The sequence below is a fragment of the Alosa sapidissima genome, chromosome 13 (assembly GCF_018492685.1).
Source record: "Alosa sapidissima isolate fAloSap1 chromosome 13, fAloSap1.pri, whole genome shotgun sequence".
Lineage (NCBI taxonomy): Eukaryota > Metazoa > Chordata > Actinopteri > Clupeiformes > Clupeidae > Alosa > Alosa sapidissima.
In genome coordinates, this window is record NC_055969.1 from 19,179,875 (window position 1) to 19,195,625 (window position 15,751).

The 15,751-nt window shown below is 42.9% G+C and overlaps 1 protein-coding gene across 3 annotated transcripts in view; it reads right to left on the reverse strand.

Annotated features, from left to right (window-relative positions):
• Positions 1-2,757: 2,757 nt before the first annotated feature.
• The window catches only part of gnaz (guanine nucleotide binding protein (G protein), alpha z polypeptide), a 45,440-nt gene continuing 32,446 nt past the window's right edge, over positions 2,758-15,751 (reverse strand). For all 3 annotated transcript variants that reach the window (XM_042060496.1, XM_042060498.1, XM_042060497.1), the window contains exon 3: positions 2,758-3,123. In XM_042060496.1, coding sequence (XP_041916430.1) covers positions 2,779-3,123 — 345 coding nt within the window. In that variant the 3' untranslated portion in view covers positions 2,758-2,778. The remainder of the gene's footprint in view (positions 3,124-15,751) is intronic.

Below are 15,751 nucleotides of genomic sequence, written 5' to 3' on the forward strand. Positions count from 1 at the left end.
CATCAGCTTGCAACTTCTTCCAATAAATCATTCAAAACCCGATGCAACACAAAGCTGTGAGCACAACTTTCTGTGAACTTCCATGTATAAAACTCACCCCCCACACACACACTTTCAGGTTGAGTTGTAGGTGAGTGATATGAGTGGTAGCAGCTCATGGTCAAATTAGGCCTATTGCTATACATTACAATGTCCATACAATGCTTAATGTGGTACTACTGTTGGCCAAGGGACATTTAATTTGATCTGATATTAAAGAAAGAAACACTGACACAATCAGATGAAATGTTATTAGAATTTGTAATGTCTAAAAAAGAGTCATCTTTTTTTATCATTATTGATAAGGCCAGGCCCCTTAAAATGGGCATCAGAATTGGGCAAGCTGGATATGTAGGCCTATCTCATTTTTATCATTTATAAAATACTGTTAAACACGGTTATGAAAATTACCACCATCAAATGAATCAATGGCACTGCTGGTCCACTGAATGGATTGAGATGCACATTTCATTAGTTATGAAGGGATACAGAATAAACATATTTGACCGAGTATATAATATAAAACAGCTGTATATTAATAAAAAGCATGACAGTGCAAAAGTAAGACACTCACACACACACAAGCAGATATTGTGTACCACCACACCAACTCTGCCCAAAACTACCTCACAAAAACATCCTTAGCCCAGGCACAATTTGCATAATTATTTTTATTTACTATTATTGTTCATTTTTTGTAATATATATTATTTTTTTCTAAACCGTTCAGGTTGTTGTTGTTGTTGTTGTTGTTGTTGCTGCTGTCGTTGTTTTAAGTGGACATCCTGTCAAGTCAAGCCCGAAGCCCTTAGCAAAGAGGAGAGTGCATCCTCAGAGTCCTCACAGGTGGACAAGGGGAGGGACATGAGGAAGGTGGAACTGGCCTGTCCCTCGTTTCTTCCTTCTCTTTCTTATCTTTTCTTTCCTTTGGCTCCCTCTTTCGTTCCTCCTTTCGGCCCGGCCTAATGGATCCTGTTTTCTCTTCACGAAAGAGTCGACCCCCACAGAATATTTACACAAATATGCCAAGGGACACTGTCCATTTAATCGTGGTGTGTTTTGAAATGAGAGAAATTTGTTTTTGCTTGTTCATATAATATTTTTTCTTCATTTTCCCCCCCATGTTTACAGTCTCGCATAGATTCTCATAAGTTCACTCACCATGTTGGGGCTCACTGGCTGCTCAGTTCTGCTCTTTACTTATACAGCTCTTTCAATAAATACCTCTCGAAAAACATCTGTACAAGTGTACACAGTGTTTGACTTATATTTTGGGTATGTCTTAATAAACAGACAAACAAACAAAACAAAAAAATCAGTAAGAAAACAAGTTTAACTAAATTGTATTGTAACTTTTAAAGTGGCAAAGTAAGAAAATCATGCAACTCTGAATTCTTCTCTCAGCTCTCAGTACAAACCAAAAGAATAACATGATTCGTGGGCCTATTTTATTTACATTAAAATTGGCACAGTTAATTTTTGATTGGAAACTGGAATGGTCTGTGCTATTTTAACACTATCCAGTGTTAACACTCATTTTGAAGTCTTCACACTGGCTGTGAAAGGCAGGACAAATGAGTACTTTTAACAGCATTTTAAAAACAAATAAAATGTTACACGGTCAACTAAAAAGCTCTTGCATTGACCATGCAGTGTATGGAGAAAAAATCATTAAAGAATTTATGAAACTATAAACCGTTACTATGGAGCCTTAGGAATGGAGTCAGCTGACATGACCTTTGACTTTAGTCCTGTGTCCTCCATGGTGTTGCCAATCCAGTGGTACTGTAGCCCCCATCTTCGATCAATAGGAGAGACTGTTTTAAAACTTTTAAAACTCTTCTTTTTTTTAAATATCATTTTACAAAGCAGCTTCACTCAACTCAGACAAATAAAAAGACGGTAAAAGACAGAGCGAGACCAAAGGTGGGGGCAGAGAATGGGAGGGCGTTTAAGTGCTGCTGCTGCTGCTGCTGCTGCTGCATCCACAGTTTGGCAGCAAAATCACTAGAGTGTTGGGCGGGGTTGGGTCAGGGTAGGGGTTGGGAGTAGGCGAGTGGCTTGACTTCAATTTCCAGTGTTTCCAAGTCAAACAGGTTCTTGACTATTGATCCCAAGTCCTTGTGTGTGAACAAACATAAAGTCGAGTGGTTTATGTGTATTGCATATGTGTGTGCATGTGTATGTGTGTGTGTGTGTGTGTGTGTGTGTGTGTGTGTGTGTGTCTGTCCGCATGTGTGTGTGTGTGTGTGTGTGTTTATGTGTGTGTCTCCATACGCATACTCATTCAGTGCAAACACATTTATGTCAACCTTGTAAAAATCATGTGTGGACCCAAGGGCTTTTCTGCATCAATCACTCAAACAAGATGGTCGCTGTCCCATCACTCCTCCCTCACCCACGCCCTCGGCCACCCGCCCGTCACGCTTGACCTTGAGAGAGAGAGAGACGGAGCAGACGGAGAACGGAGCGTTTTTTCATACGCATTCCATTTTCATCTTCTTTTTGTTTTTCTCATTTTTTTCACTCCATCTCTTTCTCTGTCCGTCTGTCTCCCATGTCGGTGGGGAGGCGTTATTTTTCAAAGAGCCTCTGTGACCCAAAGGAGTAGTGGTTAACAGTGCACTACCGCCACTAACCTCCATCTATGCATGTGCTGCAACCCTCACCCTCCTCACCCACCCCACCCCACCCCTTACCCCCCCCAGACCCCCACCCCTCCCCAGAAGTCCCCAAGTCCTAGCAGAGGCCGATATACTTAAGATTGTTCTGGATGATGACGTCCGTGACGGCGTCGAACACAAACTGGATGTTGCTGGTATCGGTGGCGCAGGTGAAGTGCGAGTAGATCTCCTTGGTCTCTTTGTTGCGGTTGAGGTCCTCGAACTGGCGCTGCACGTACACGGCTGCCTCCTCGTAGGTGTTCTGGCCCTTGTAGTCGGCGAAGCAGACAGTCAGCGGGATGCGCTTGATCTTCTCGGCCAGCAGGTCCTTCTTGTTGAGGAAGAGGATGAGCGAGGTGTTGGTGAACCAGTTGTTGTTACAGATCGAGTCGAAGAGGCGCAAGCTCTCCGCCATGCGACTCTGAGGAAGAGAGGGAGGGAAAGGAGAAAAGAGGAGAGGAGAAGACACAGGGAAGAAAAAACATGTGATTAATAACCACAACAACATTAACAACTACAGTAAGCCACTAGTAACATACAGCATAGCATTGGCCTGCATAGTCAGTACATTGACTTTGGATTCTCTTACCAATAGGCTTCACCTAGAGAGCAGCTTCATACCTAAAATATGCCACTCTCGTCCTTTACAACCCTTAACCCATAAACCTTGATGTCATTTTCATTGTGCAGCTCCAATTTCCAAAGAGAAATAGGAGCAATAATTTGGCACAGAGGACACAGTGACTTGGTGCTGTTTTTAGTGTGCATGTGCATCAGGGGCCAGTACCAGCCACTGCACTTATGAGACCTACGGCAGAATAAGACATGGAGACCACACAAAGACCATTCACATCTCCAAAAAACTGCACCCACATTACCCGTGAACAATCACCTCTTTGATCCAGTGATTTATATGTAGTCACTCAGTCAATCAGGTATGTAGAAATAGATAAAGTAACTTTTTATCTTTTCTGATTTTCTTTTCTATTAATAAAGTTTGTGATGCCATTGCAGCTGTGCACCTGTATTCAGTTTAAACGGTAAAATTTCTGAATATAGGAAGAACCAACAAGGTTGTTGTATATATAAACACTGCAATTGACCCAAAGAAGTTTGTGGGGGGAGAGTAAGGTAAGCATACCACCTGCTCACCTACCCATATGTACACACACACACACACACACTCACACACACACACGTAGAAAGATAACCAGTCAGCACACACTAGCCAGATCTGTGCTCAATGCCTTGTGTTGTGTCAACACACTCAAGCAGCTTAATTCACTCAGAGACCCAAACTTGAACTGCCCCCTTCCCTCTCTACATCATGCCTCCATTGCTGTGTCTCTAACCGCATATTACTAGTGTACACTGAGCGCCTACTTGCGTTGTGCCCACTTTTTGATGGTTAGTATTGTCCCAATATCTGCACTATATACTTAAACTAAGTATTTGAAGTGTGCAAGTAGACGGTTTGAGACATAGCCCATGTCGCTCACTCTCCCTCTGATCCTACATTCATCAGCCAAACTTCATTTCTTAAGTTCTCTGTCTGTTGTTTGTCGGGAACATAACGTTGAGAAAATGGCGTTCAGATAGAGCCGATAAAACTTTTTCACATAAGGGCTGTGCATAATCTATATTTGTAAATATAAAGAACAGCAAAAGAGCAACATTATCAAAAATACTGAATAAAAAGTCATGTTTTGTTGGTACAATCGGTTTTGATCATCAGAGGTCTTGATGGGTTTGACAATAAAGGCCTGACAGTTCAAAAGACATGCTTTCAATCTCCTGAAAAGTTATAGTAGATGACAAAACATCACATTTATACAACGAGTTCCACTAAGTGTGGTCGCATTATAACAGTAAGAGCCTCGTTTGACAGACAGTTGAGTTTTCTCACACACTGAAGCGTTAAAAATGAAGTCATTTATCCAGTAGCCTGTTGCTGCCTCAGCGCACGCTAAGATAAGCTAAACTAAGCTGAATGAGCACATTCAACAACTCAGCCTCCACAGTGACAACAGATGCCTGCTGAGAGTGGCCTGCCCTTCAAGTCTAACACATGGGTGGCGATGACAAATCCACCTGACCTCCGCCACCAACGCCACAGAGCATGTTGGACACTAAACGGACACACTCACTCACTCACTCACTCTACTTGCGATAAGGGGGGGGGAGTCTCAAGGTTTAAGTGTACGAGTTGAGAGATCTACAAGGAGGAATTTGTGTGTTTAATTTGTGGGTGCTTAAGAAATGTCATGGCTACCTAACTGCCAGAGTCTGTAAATCTGTAAGCTAGTCTAGGCCACCACAAAACTCTTGTATTGCGTAAGACTTTTTAACACCATATTCTCTCTGGAGAGGAGAGGAAGGCCTCACATAAACTTTTGCCACAAGATCACATGGAGATACTGTTTACATTGTCAGTCATAGGGCAATGGGAAGGACAGCAGTCACACGAGGGTCACACACACACACACACATGCAGACACATGCACACACCCCTTAACCAGTAACCTTAGGAAGCAACATCTGTCACAAGTGAAGCACTGTCCTGAACTTGAGATGACTCCCATGACGCCAGCAAACTGTTCCATATAATGTGTATACTGTATGTTGCTGTACAGCAAAGCTGGAGGCAACTATTATGTGATACAAGGCCCTTATTTTCATCTGTCAATGCAGGGTGAAAACAAGGTGCCATCCCATAAACAAATGTTTTTATGCCATGGCTTTGTGTGTAGCCTCAATCATCATAAGACCTGTGCAACCCAGTCATAAACATGTTATGACTGATGACATATGACTGTCGAGTCATACAAGTATGGTTCTTGCCAGTAATCTAGAACCCACTGAATATCCATAAAACACTCTAAATTCTATCTCTGAGTGTAGAACTCTGTGTGGGGGTTCTGTTGTGAGGCGTTCACACTGCCAGTGTTCTGCTCTGGTGAGCTAAGCTTATGCATATGGGAGCGCTCCCCCTCCAAAGCGCAGGCTCTCAATCACCAGGCCTCCTGTTGGGCCTCCTCGCGGGGATGCTGGCTGAATGGATTCTCCACAGCCCACCCTGACAAACGGCCCCCGAGCCCAGGAACAGCAGGCCCTCCCAGGGAAAAAATAAACACCCACAGCACCACCAGAGCCAAGAGCCAACACGTACAGATTTAGGCTCCATACACCGGCACTGTACTGTATATTGTACAACAGTTCACTTAAGCCTCATGACATAATGACACAAGGCAGGATGTGGATATTTACTAAATGCACCCAATTTAGGTGCATTTAGGTCTGCTGATCAATCATGTGATAGGTGTGTGTGTGTGTGTGTGTGTGTGTGTGTGTGTGTGTGTGTGTGTTTGCTTGTGTGTCCAAAGTGACTATCACAGATACACTGTACCCCAGATGTATGGTATTTTTATCAGTATGGATCAGCACTCTCCCTAGGTGGCCTAATGCAGCCATCTTGGTGTGTTGATAGCAACCTGACCCTGTTCATCTTTGACCTGGTGAGCTACAAACCAAACCTGGGTTCAGAGTAAAAAAAACACCAATCTGATCATTTCATGGTTGAAGACTAAGTGGTCCAATGTAAGCATGCTGACTAGAACGCTAAACACCTAAGGCAACTAGCTTAATTTCCGGTTTCCAGTAACTTCACATTTTCATGTACTATATTTAGCTATTTAGCACCTCTTTGGCCCAAAGCCATACATTTTTATTTTTATTTTACATTTATTTATTCAGTTAGCAGATGCTTCTATCCAAAGTGACTTACATATGTCACTTATATTACAAGGGGCATTGTCATCAGCTCCAAGGGAATGGAACATGACCTAAAACATTATTGACATATTTGCCTGCACATTTTGCATTCAAGGATATTCTGAAATAGAGTTCTAGTTAGCCTAATTCTGTTAACATTGTTAACATTGTAACAATGTTAATATGACTAACATATGGCTTCTACTGTATACACCCTGTACTAAAAACATCTACTATTATGTAAGAAGTTGAGGCTTCTTTCAGCCTCCTAAGACTAAGAGGTATTTCTGTGCACAATGTGAGATGGTCTAAGCCAGATATCAGATAGTATGCTATTCATGTGCATGTGAGGCTGCAGGGAGAAAATGTGCTAATGTGTGTGTGTGTGTGTGAATGGTCCCACATGAAGCATCCATGCATGCATGTGTGTGCATTCAAGCGTGCCATGTGCCAATCCTTGTGTGTGTGGAGGGGGTGAGTGCATGTTCATGTGTACATGTGCCTGTATGTCTCTCTCTCTGTGTGTGTGTGTGTGTGTGTGTGTGTGTGTGTGTGTGTGAGTGTGCGTCTGTGTGTGTGTGAGTGTGAGTGTGCGTGCGTGTGTTGGTGCATGTGTGTGTGTGTGTGTGTGTGTGTGAATGTGTGTGTCTCTGCATGCACACACTGACAGCAGGCATGTGGTGTGTAGCTTCAGCTTGTGACCGAAGGAGGGGCCTGACAAGATGACTGGGTCGCTGTTTTAAAGGTTACACTAAACACTGAGGCGCTCTGAGCAAATCACAAGATCCATCGTGAGAAAGACAGAGAGAGAGAAGGAGAGAGAGAGAGAAGGATGGAGAAAATAATTGATTGAATAGGGCAGTGAGAGAGAGACAAAGTAATGTGATAATGTGAGATGTTGAAAATAGTTTAAATACCTTTTACTTTTTACTTTTTACTTATACCTTTTGCCCACTACTACCCATCAGATGCACATTCAGCCACAAACCTCCACTACAATGCACACGTGTACTATTCATGCACAAATAATAAACAGACAGACATGCACACGCACACATTACATTTCTAAAAAACTCGAATGTCGTATAGTTGTGTATAGCTGACACGTCAGCATTTGATTTCTATGGATTGTAAATCAGTAGCCTACAGTCATGTAGATTCGGTATGTGTGTACAATGTACAAGTGTTCCAATTCTTATATGTCCGTCCTACATGGCCTCTCGTACACACCATCACCACCACTTTCACCACACCTTCTCTTCTCTCCTCCATCACCCCCATGACGTGAAGCAGAGCGCTGCATGAGTCCTTCCCACCCCACGAGCTCCCACGAGCTCCCTCCAGCTCTCGCTCTCTCTCCCTTCAACTCCCTCTCTCCTCTCTTCTCCTGTCAGCCTCCATCTCTCCCTCTCTTCTCCCCTCTCTCCTTCTCTCCTTCTTCTCTCTGCCCCCCCTTCCCTCACTCTCGCAACCATTAATTAAGCTCAAGTATTAATGAGAGGCTTCCAGAGAGCTCTAATGCTTTGTTTCCAGTAAATACTAATCACTGGAGTGGGAAGAGACTTCCCCCAGAGCAGAATTCCATCTATTTAACATTCAATAGAGACGGCAAGCGAAGCCTCGCCTTATTCCACTATATTTCCCCCTCCCCAAAAAAAGGAAGATAAATAATAAAGAAAAGAAAAAAGATGAAAGGGAGAAATTGTAGTAAATAGATCCCTGCATAATGGTAGTATGCATTGAATGTGTGCGTTGAATTTTAAGGAGAGGTGGAAACACTCTGTAGAGCCTGAAGGTGCTTCTGATTTAACCGAATGGCTTTTCGATTTAAACACTAATGTGCTTGGAGGTGATACTGTTCATCGTCTTCGGATGATTCGGCTCCTTCAGCAAAGTAAATCAGAGATCACTGTACAGTACTTGCACTGCTGAAACCTTTTATTCAAAGAGATTATTTTCTGTGAGAGATTATTAACACCTGTAGCAACAATACCAAAAATGACTGCCATTCATTAATAAACAGAACCAACAGAGTGTTCATTAAATAAAGCTGACAAAACAATTTTATCAAGCTCATGTTTTGTTTTGCCAGTGAATTTTAATTAAAAAAGATGACACATTAATTTGTCTAGAAGTGTCATGTTCTTATCATAGCAAATACATTATGTGTACCAAGCAAAGTTTTTACTGAAATTAGGTTTTTACACGTGCATGGCTAAATGAGATTTAAGACTTGTATAACCCAACCTTTCATTTAGTTGGTTGCTGTTCAAATTACACTAGGGCTACTGACTAAGAAAACAAATACCCACTTCAGGATTGCAAAAATGGAATCTCATTTCAATGTTATGCATTCACCCTAATGACACACCTGAGTCCTCATAGGCTTTCATCCTTAAAGCAGCACCAAAGAGTTTTTGTTTCCCCCTTAAATTAACGTTTCCAATATAATATATAACTTGTAGGCTTGTAGGTGGAGTTAGCTGGCAAGCAATGTGCATTGTTGAGTAGGACTACAAACAATGACAATAAAGACCGGGTTAAAAATGTTCTGCCTGGCCCTCCGCCCTGGTCAAATTTTTTTTTCCAGGGGCCTCCCCCCGGCTCAAAAAAATTCTCCTAGGCCCTCCCCCCTACGTGAATCAAATAAAACTGGTCGAAAAATTACATTTACAAGGTTAAAACGGCCAGCAAATGTCATAAGCACACATACACACACGGGTAGGCTACACACCAGTGCTACCACCAAGGATTAGAACACTAGGATAAGATTTGGCCATGGACATACATCTTTCTTTCGAAAACAGAAATGGTGAGGCAAGTTGGCAAGAGAGATACATTGCTGGTCAAAACGTTAGCGTAAGAACTGGTTTAAAATGCTGAATGAAGCACAAAGCTTTACTAAAGCACATCCACTGTTTAAAGTCACAAACGAACTAAGGTAACTTTTATGCATGCGCGAACCTATACATACCGGTAGATATGGCTGTGTAGTCTGTGCCATAACATTTATTCCTGCAGGCTGCCCGTTTCGGCTGTCATACTTTTAAATGGCTTCGCAAGAAGTAGGCCTACATAGACCATAACTTGTACTACTGTCATCTTCTTTAAAGGGGTGGTTCAGGATTTTGGACATAGGACCTCATTTCCAAGTAAGCAAGTGTGATATTTATCAGTGGAGACCGTTTTCAACACGTTTCATCCAGTCGTTCTAATTGCAGAGTTCGCAGGTGCTAGGCTAGCGCAAGTCAACGGTATGTGCTAGCCTGCCACTAAAAACAGTCTTACCTACTCCAAAGGACACTCGACTAACCGTTGACTTGCGCTAGCCTAGCACCTGCGAACTCTGCAATTAGAACGACTGGATGAAACGTGTTGAAAACGGTCTCCACTGATAAATATCACAAGTCAACGGTATGTGCTAGCCTGCCACTAAAAACAGTCTTACCTACTCCAAAGGACACTCGACTAACCGTTGACTTGCGCTAGCCTAGCACCTGCGAACTCTGCAATTAGAACGACTGGATGAAACGTGTTGAAAACGGTCTCCACTGATAAATATCACACTTGCTTACTTGGAAATGAGGTCCTATGTCCAAAATCCTGAACCACCCCTTTAAGAACTTTTCCCAATATTTCTAATAGTCTATATTGCTTTTCCTGAAGGGGTGTCTTTATTATTTTAACTCGCGTCTTCAGCTTCTTTACTGTTGACTTTACTGTATGGATACTTTACTGTATTGATGCTAGCCTTCTCGTGATATTTTAAGTAGGCCTATTTGTAGAAAATATATATTTAATTAATTTTAACTGACCCGCCCGCAAATGACCCGAATATCATTAAAATATTTTGTTTATGACTCATAACCGCGGGTAACCTGCAAGCTTATGAGGGGGGTTGTGGGAGATTCAGGTAGGGTTGCGACTTTTTGGACTCGCCCACTCTGTCAAAGAGACGTGAATCATGTTTTGGCCTACAAACCTTTTAAAATATCGAAAACGGATAATTGATCAGGGAAAAAAAATATCATGGATCAGGAAAAAATAATTTTCCACGGCCCTCCCCCCAGGCCAAAAAATTCCTCCTGGGCCTTCCCCTAAGGCTTAAAAAATTCTCTTAGGCCCTCCCCGGTAAATATCGTACAGTCCCTTAAGCTTGTTTTAAAGGAGAATTCCGGTGTGATATTGACCTAAAGTGTGTTGAAACATGATACCGAGTGTGAACGTATGTCTCATAGCCCATCTCGGCTTGTCCCCTGCACTCCAAAATCTGGCGCTAGTTAGCCGATGCTACCAACAGCTTTTTCAATGGTGGTGCTTCGGCATCGGGCAAGCCATGCAAATAAATCACTGTTTTACACCATTTACGAGGCTCAATGTATCTCCACACTTCATTGGTAGACATGCCGAATCACCACCATTGAAAAAGCTGTTGGTACACAGCCAGGTTTTAACATTTGAAAAAGGTTAACAGTTCAACAGGCAACAGGTCAACTGTATAAACATTCATACGTTACAAATGTGGAAACACTGCAAATGCACATGTATTGTGCTGTTCCGTGAGAAGTTTTTACAGTAGGCTAGTAACAGACAATTGTGCTTTTCAACGGAACTGTAAGGGGTCCCTGAGACCAATTATTTTTAGGATGTTTTTAAACCTGTGCACATTTTCAACATGTTGCAAATCATTTTTTGTGTGTGCCATTAATGACTAGATTCAAACCTGTGGAGGGACACAATAAGCTAGACCACTTCACATCACTGACTGACAAAGGAGAGAAGGTTTTCAAAGACATTCATAGCTAACTGTAACATGCCCTTGAAATCAAGCACAAACCTGCTCCAAGGTAGTGAGCCTTTTATTTTACATTCTTCACTGAACATGATCTTGGATGTCATTAAAATATGTATGGAAAAATATGCATAAAGGTATTTTAGTCTTTAAAATGGTTCTGACGGGGTTGTGTTGCTGAGTGTTTTGCTCCTCTGCTGCAGTGGGGAAATACGGCCTCCACCACCCCATACCCTTGCTCTGTGCTGCTCAGCATCGTGAGCTGCATGCAAACCATTTGCATGCAACAGAGAACTAAGCGTCCCCAGAACACACACACAGACACACACACACACACGCAACCTGTCTGAGCCATGGCAACCACCTGAGATCCCTCAACCCCCCATCCCCCTTCTCCCTCTCCCTATAAAGAATACACCCATTTTCCTTTCCTCCATGTCATGCCTGGATCTCTTCGTTGCAGAGAGCAATAAAACACACACACACACACACACACACACACACACACACACACACACACACACACACAGTCACTGCTCATTGTCAACATCCATGGATTAGGAGCGTTTGCCTCACCTGTTGCTAGGATACAGTTACCATGGCAATCCTCTTTTTTTAAGAGAGAGATGGGAGCAACAAAAAGAGAGAGAAAAAAAATCGACAGACAAAAGGACTAGAGAAAAAAATAAAATTCAATCACGCTTCCAAATGTAATCACTATTTAACTAAAAAAAATGACCCTTCTAATGTCGAAGACCTACTTTCAGTAGGTGATAGCTTTTATATTCATTTCCCAGACAGGAGCCTTATGTGAGGCTGAAGTGTATGCCAAAAGCCCAGCCCTCCTGTCGTCATGCCACTATTTTGCACTGACTGCAACATTACATACCTCAGTGCCTGAGTGCCTGCGTATACCATGCATGGATGACTGTGTGCGGCCTGGCCTTGTCACATATGAGCGCGCAGTCATCCACAACACTTAGAGGCAAGCTTTCTCTGCGACACTGGTGGTGTGTTTAAGCGACACTCACTCTTATGTTGGTAGTCAGCGCACGCTAAGACGTGCAGTGGAACCTCAAATTATGTTGACTTTATGTTATTTTACAACGTAAAGTAAAAGTGGATGCGAGTGTGAGTTATATAGGTTTTTGGGAATCTCAAAAATCCGAAATTTGAAGGGAGTGTTGACCTATGTGTGTTTATGTATTAGCGTGTGTGTATATGTGTGCATACACATGGGTGTGCATGAGTATATGTGCGAGTGTGTGTGTGTGTGTGTGTGTGTGTGTGTGTGTCCCCTTTTTCATTATCACTCTGTCCTGTCTCTCCTCTTCTCCATCTGCTCCTCTCCTCTCAGCTTCCCTTTCTGTCGTTCCCACCTCTCTCTCTCTCTCTCTCTCTCTCTCTCTCTCTCTCTCTCTGTCCCTCTCTCTCTCTCTCACCTCTGCTTTTTCTTTTTTCACAACTGCTGCTTTGTTAATTAGATTTTTTTTTCTTCTGTGAAGGCAAACACACAGGCAATATCACCTTCTGAGATGCCATACCCACTGAACTAAAAGTTAGGGATAGTTAGGAGGTGAGTCAGTGAGTGTATGTGTGAGTGATTGACTGTGTTAATATGCATATTAAGTAATTCAGTGTATGTGTTGGCACATGTAAACATCACATCCCGATTTTAGAATCCCGGAAAAGTCATTATCTCGGTTTTGAGAAATCCGGTTATGGTAGCTGGAGTACTCCGAACCCGGGACATGGTTCCATGTATACACCTTATTGCGGTTCCTCATGCAAACACACATGACTGTGCTAATGGAACTTGGCAACTGGGATAATAGTAATCATCATGTATACAGGGATATTAAGAACCAAATATCTCGGTGCTCGGTAAACACCATATCCTGAATATGATTAAAATTAGGATAAGCTCCATAACCAGGATGCTAAAGGGCATGTACACAATCAATGAGTGAACAAAGGTGGACAAATTGCACAATTTGCAATTTTTCCTTTACTAAAGTTAAAGTATAGATACACCTTGTCAAATATTAGTCCAGTACAAGTGAGTTGCTGAGCCTAATGCTTACTTGAGTTGTACAGTTGTGAAAGTACAGAAGTACTTGCTTTTAAAAATACTTAAGAAAACAAAAGTACAGGGAGCGGTAAATTGTGGGGGCCATTTTGGGACAAAAAAGAATTATACATTAAAAGGTATTCTGTTTTCAATGCTTTGGTGGTGTGAGATTCTCATGACCTTTTTCATGACCTGCATTAACATCAGTGGAAAGGCCTATGGCCATTCTGAGAGTACAGTGTGTCTGTATCATACAGTATGACTTGCTTTATAGAGTAAAGACACTGGGCATGAATAGTGTGCAGGGGCAGGACTTTTCAGAAGCTACTATATCAGTAACTACTACTATATCAGTAACTAGTTTCATCAAATACTTGCTGAGACTGAGTGTCTGTCTGTGTGTGTGTGTGTGTGTGTGTGTGTGTGTATGCCTTTGTGTCTGTGTGTGTGTATGCCTGTGTGCGTGAGTGTGTATGCCCATGTGTGTGTGCGTGTGTGTGTGTGTGTATGCCTGTGTGTCTGTGTGTGTGTGTATGTGTGTGTGCATGTGTGTGTGTGGGTGTGTGTATGTGTGTGTGTGAGGATCTAATTTCCTCTCTTCATTTCCTCCACCCTGAGATAGCTCCCTATATCCATCTCTCTTCTTCAATTACACACACACACACACACACACACACACACACACACACACACACACATGGATGGACATATTTATATCTACAAATATGCGCGCACGCACACACACACACACACACACACACGCACGCACGCACGCACGCACACACACACACACAAACACACAAAAAAAGACACACACACACACACACAAACAGACACAAAAAGACACACACACAAGCACACACAAGCACACACAGACCCACTTTATTATTTTTTTTTAAATAAAAAGTGACACTTCTCACTTCCTTCCAGGCCGCGGCCGCTGCTGGCGCTGCTGACAGTGTCCCTCGTGCTGTGAGGGAATTCTCGCAGGTACGCTCTGACACCTCGACACTCTGAACTCAATTATCACTCCGGTGCGTTTCCGCCACCTCTCACCCACCCCACCAGCGTCTCCTCGCGCCACCCCGCTTTATTTATAACCTGCACACGCTAATTGATACTCCATGCTGATGTGCGCTTCGGAATGTCACTCTGTGTGTCGGGGGGGGGGTATGAAATGAGATCGCCGTAATTGCCAGCCGTCGAGAACGTGGACTGGAGGGTGACCTGGAGAGGGTTCAATATGTGCTGCAGTTAACAGCTATAGGGAAGGTTTTGGCTGTGGTAGTGGTGGTTTTTAGCTTGTGTTTGTGTGTGTGCATCTGCATGTAGAGCGTGTGTGTGTGTGTGTGCGTGTGTTTAAAGATGCCATGGTCTGTTTCCGCCCTCTTTGAGATTAGTGACGATGTATGTGTTCGTCTGTGTTCATGTTTGTGTGTGTGCATATGTGTGTGTTTGTATGTGTGTGTGCATACATGTGTGTGTGTGTGTGTGTGTGTGTGTGTTTGTATATTTGTGTGTGCATATGTGTGTCTGTGTTTGTATGTGTGTGTGCATACATGTGTGTGTATTTGTATGTTTGTGTGTGCATACGTGTGTGTGTGTTTGTGTGTGCATACGTGTGTGTGTTTGTATGTGTGTGTGTGTGTGTGTTTGTATGTGTGTGTGCTTGTCTCTGGGGCCGTTGTAAGGAAAAAACTGAGGAAGAGTGAGCTCACGAGATAAACGTTGTCTAGGTGACCAACGCGAGTGAAAGCTGGCTGCAGTGACACAGGAGGACTTGCCTGCATTATCTAGGCTGTACATGGTTGAACACCCCTCCCACACACACACACACACACACACACAGACACACACACACACACACACACACACACATAAACACCCGTCCCCGTCCCCCGACCTAAAGAGCTCTTTGAGCCAGCTCCTGTGCTGTTAGAGAGACAGTACATCCAAAACAAGCCATTAGTAAACAGTGGCTCTCTTTGTTGACGATATGCACTGTTGACGTATGAGAATTTAGGCTGTTGCCAGAGGGGTGTGTTTGTGTGCGTGTGTGTGTGTGTGTGTGTGTGTGTGTGTGTGTGTGTGTGTGTGTGTGTGTGTGTGTAAAATTCCCTTAAACTATTACAGTAATGAATTTAATGAAATGGATGTACCACACATATAATCTACATCAGGGTCCACACTGTCTTACAGGTGTGCATTCTCCAATAACCTATTTCCAACATCTTGGGACATCTGTCATGTGAACAGCAAACAGCAATTTCGCTTCAGGGCATGCTCAGTGTAATCTCATGTCAATAATGCTGATGTCTGCAATCTCTGTCTAAACTGCCACGTGTAGCCTATTCCCCTTCATCCATTAGCTTTGGTCAGCTTAAACATTTAAAAAATGCAATATGCTCAATGCTT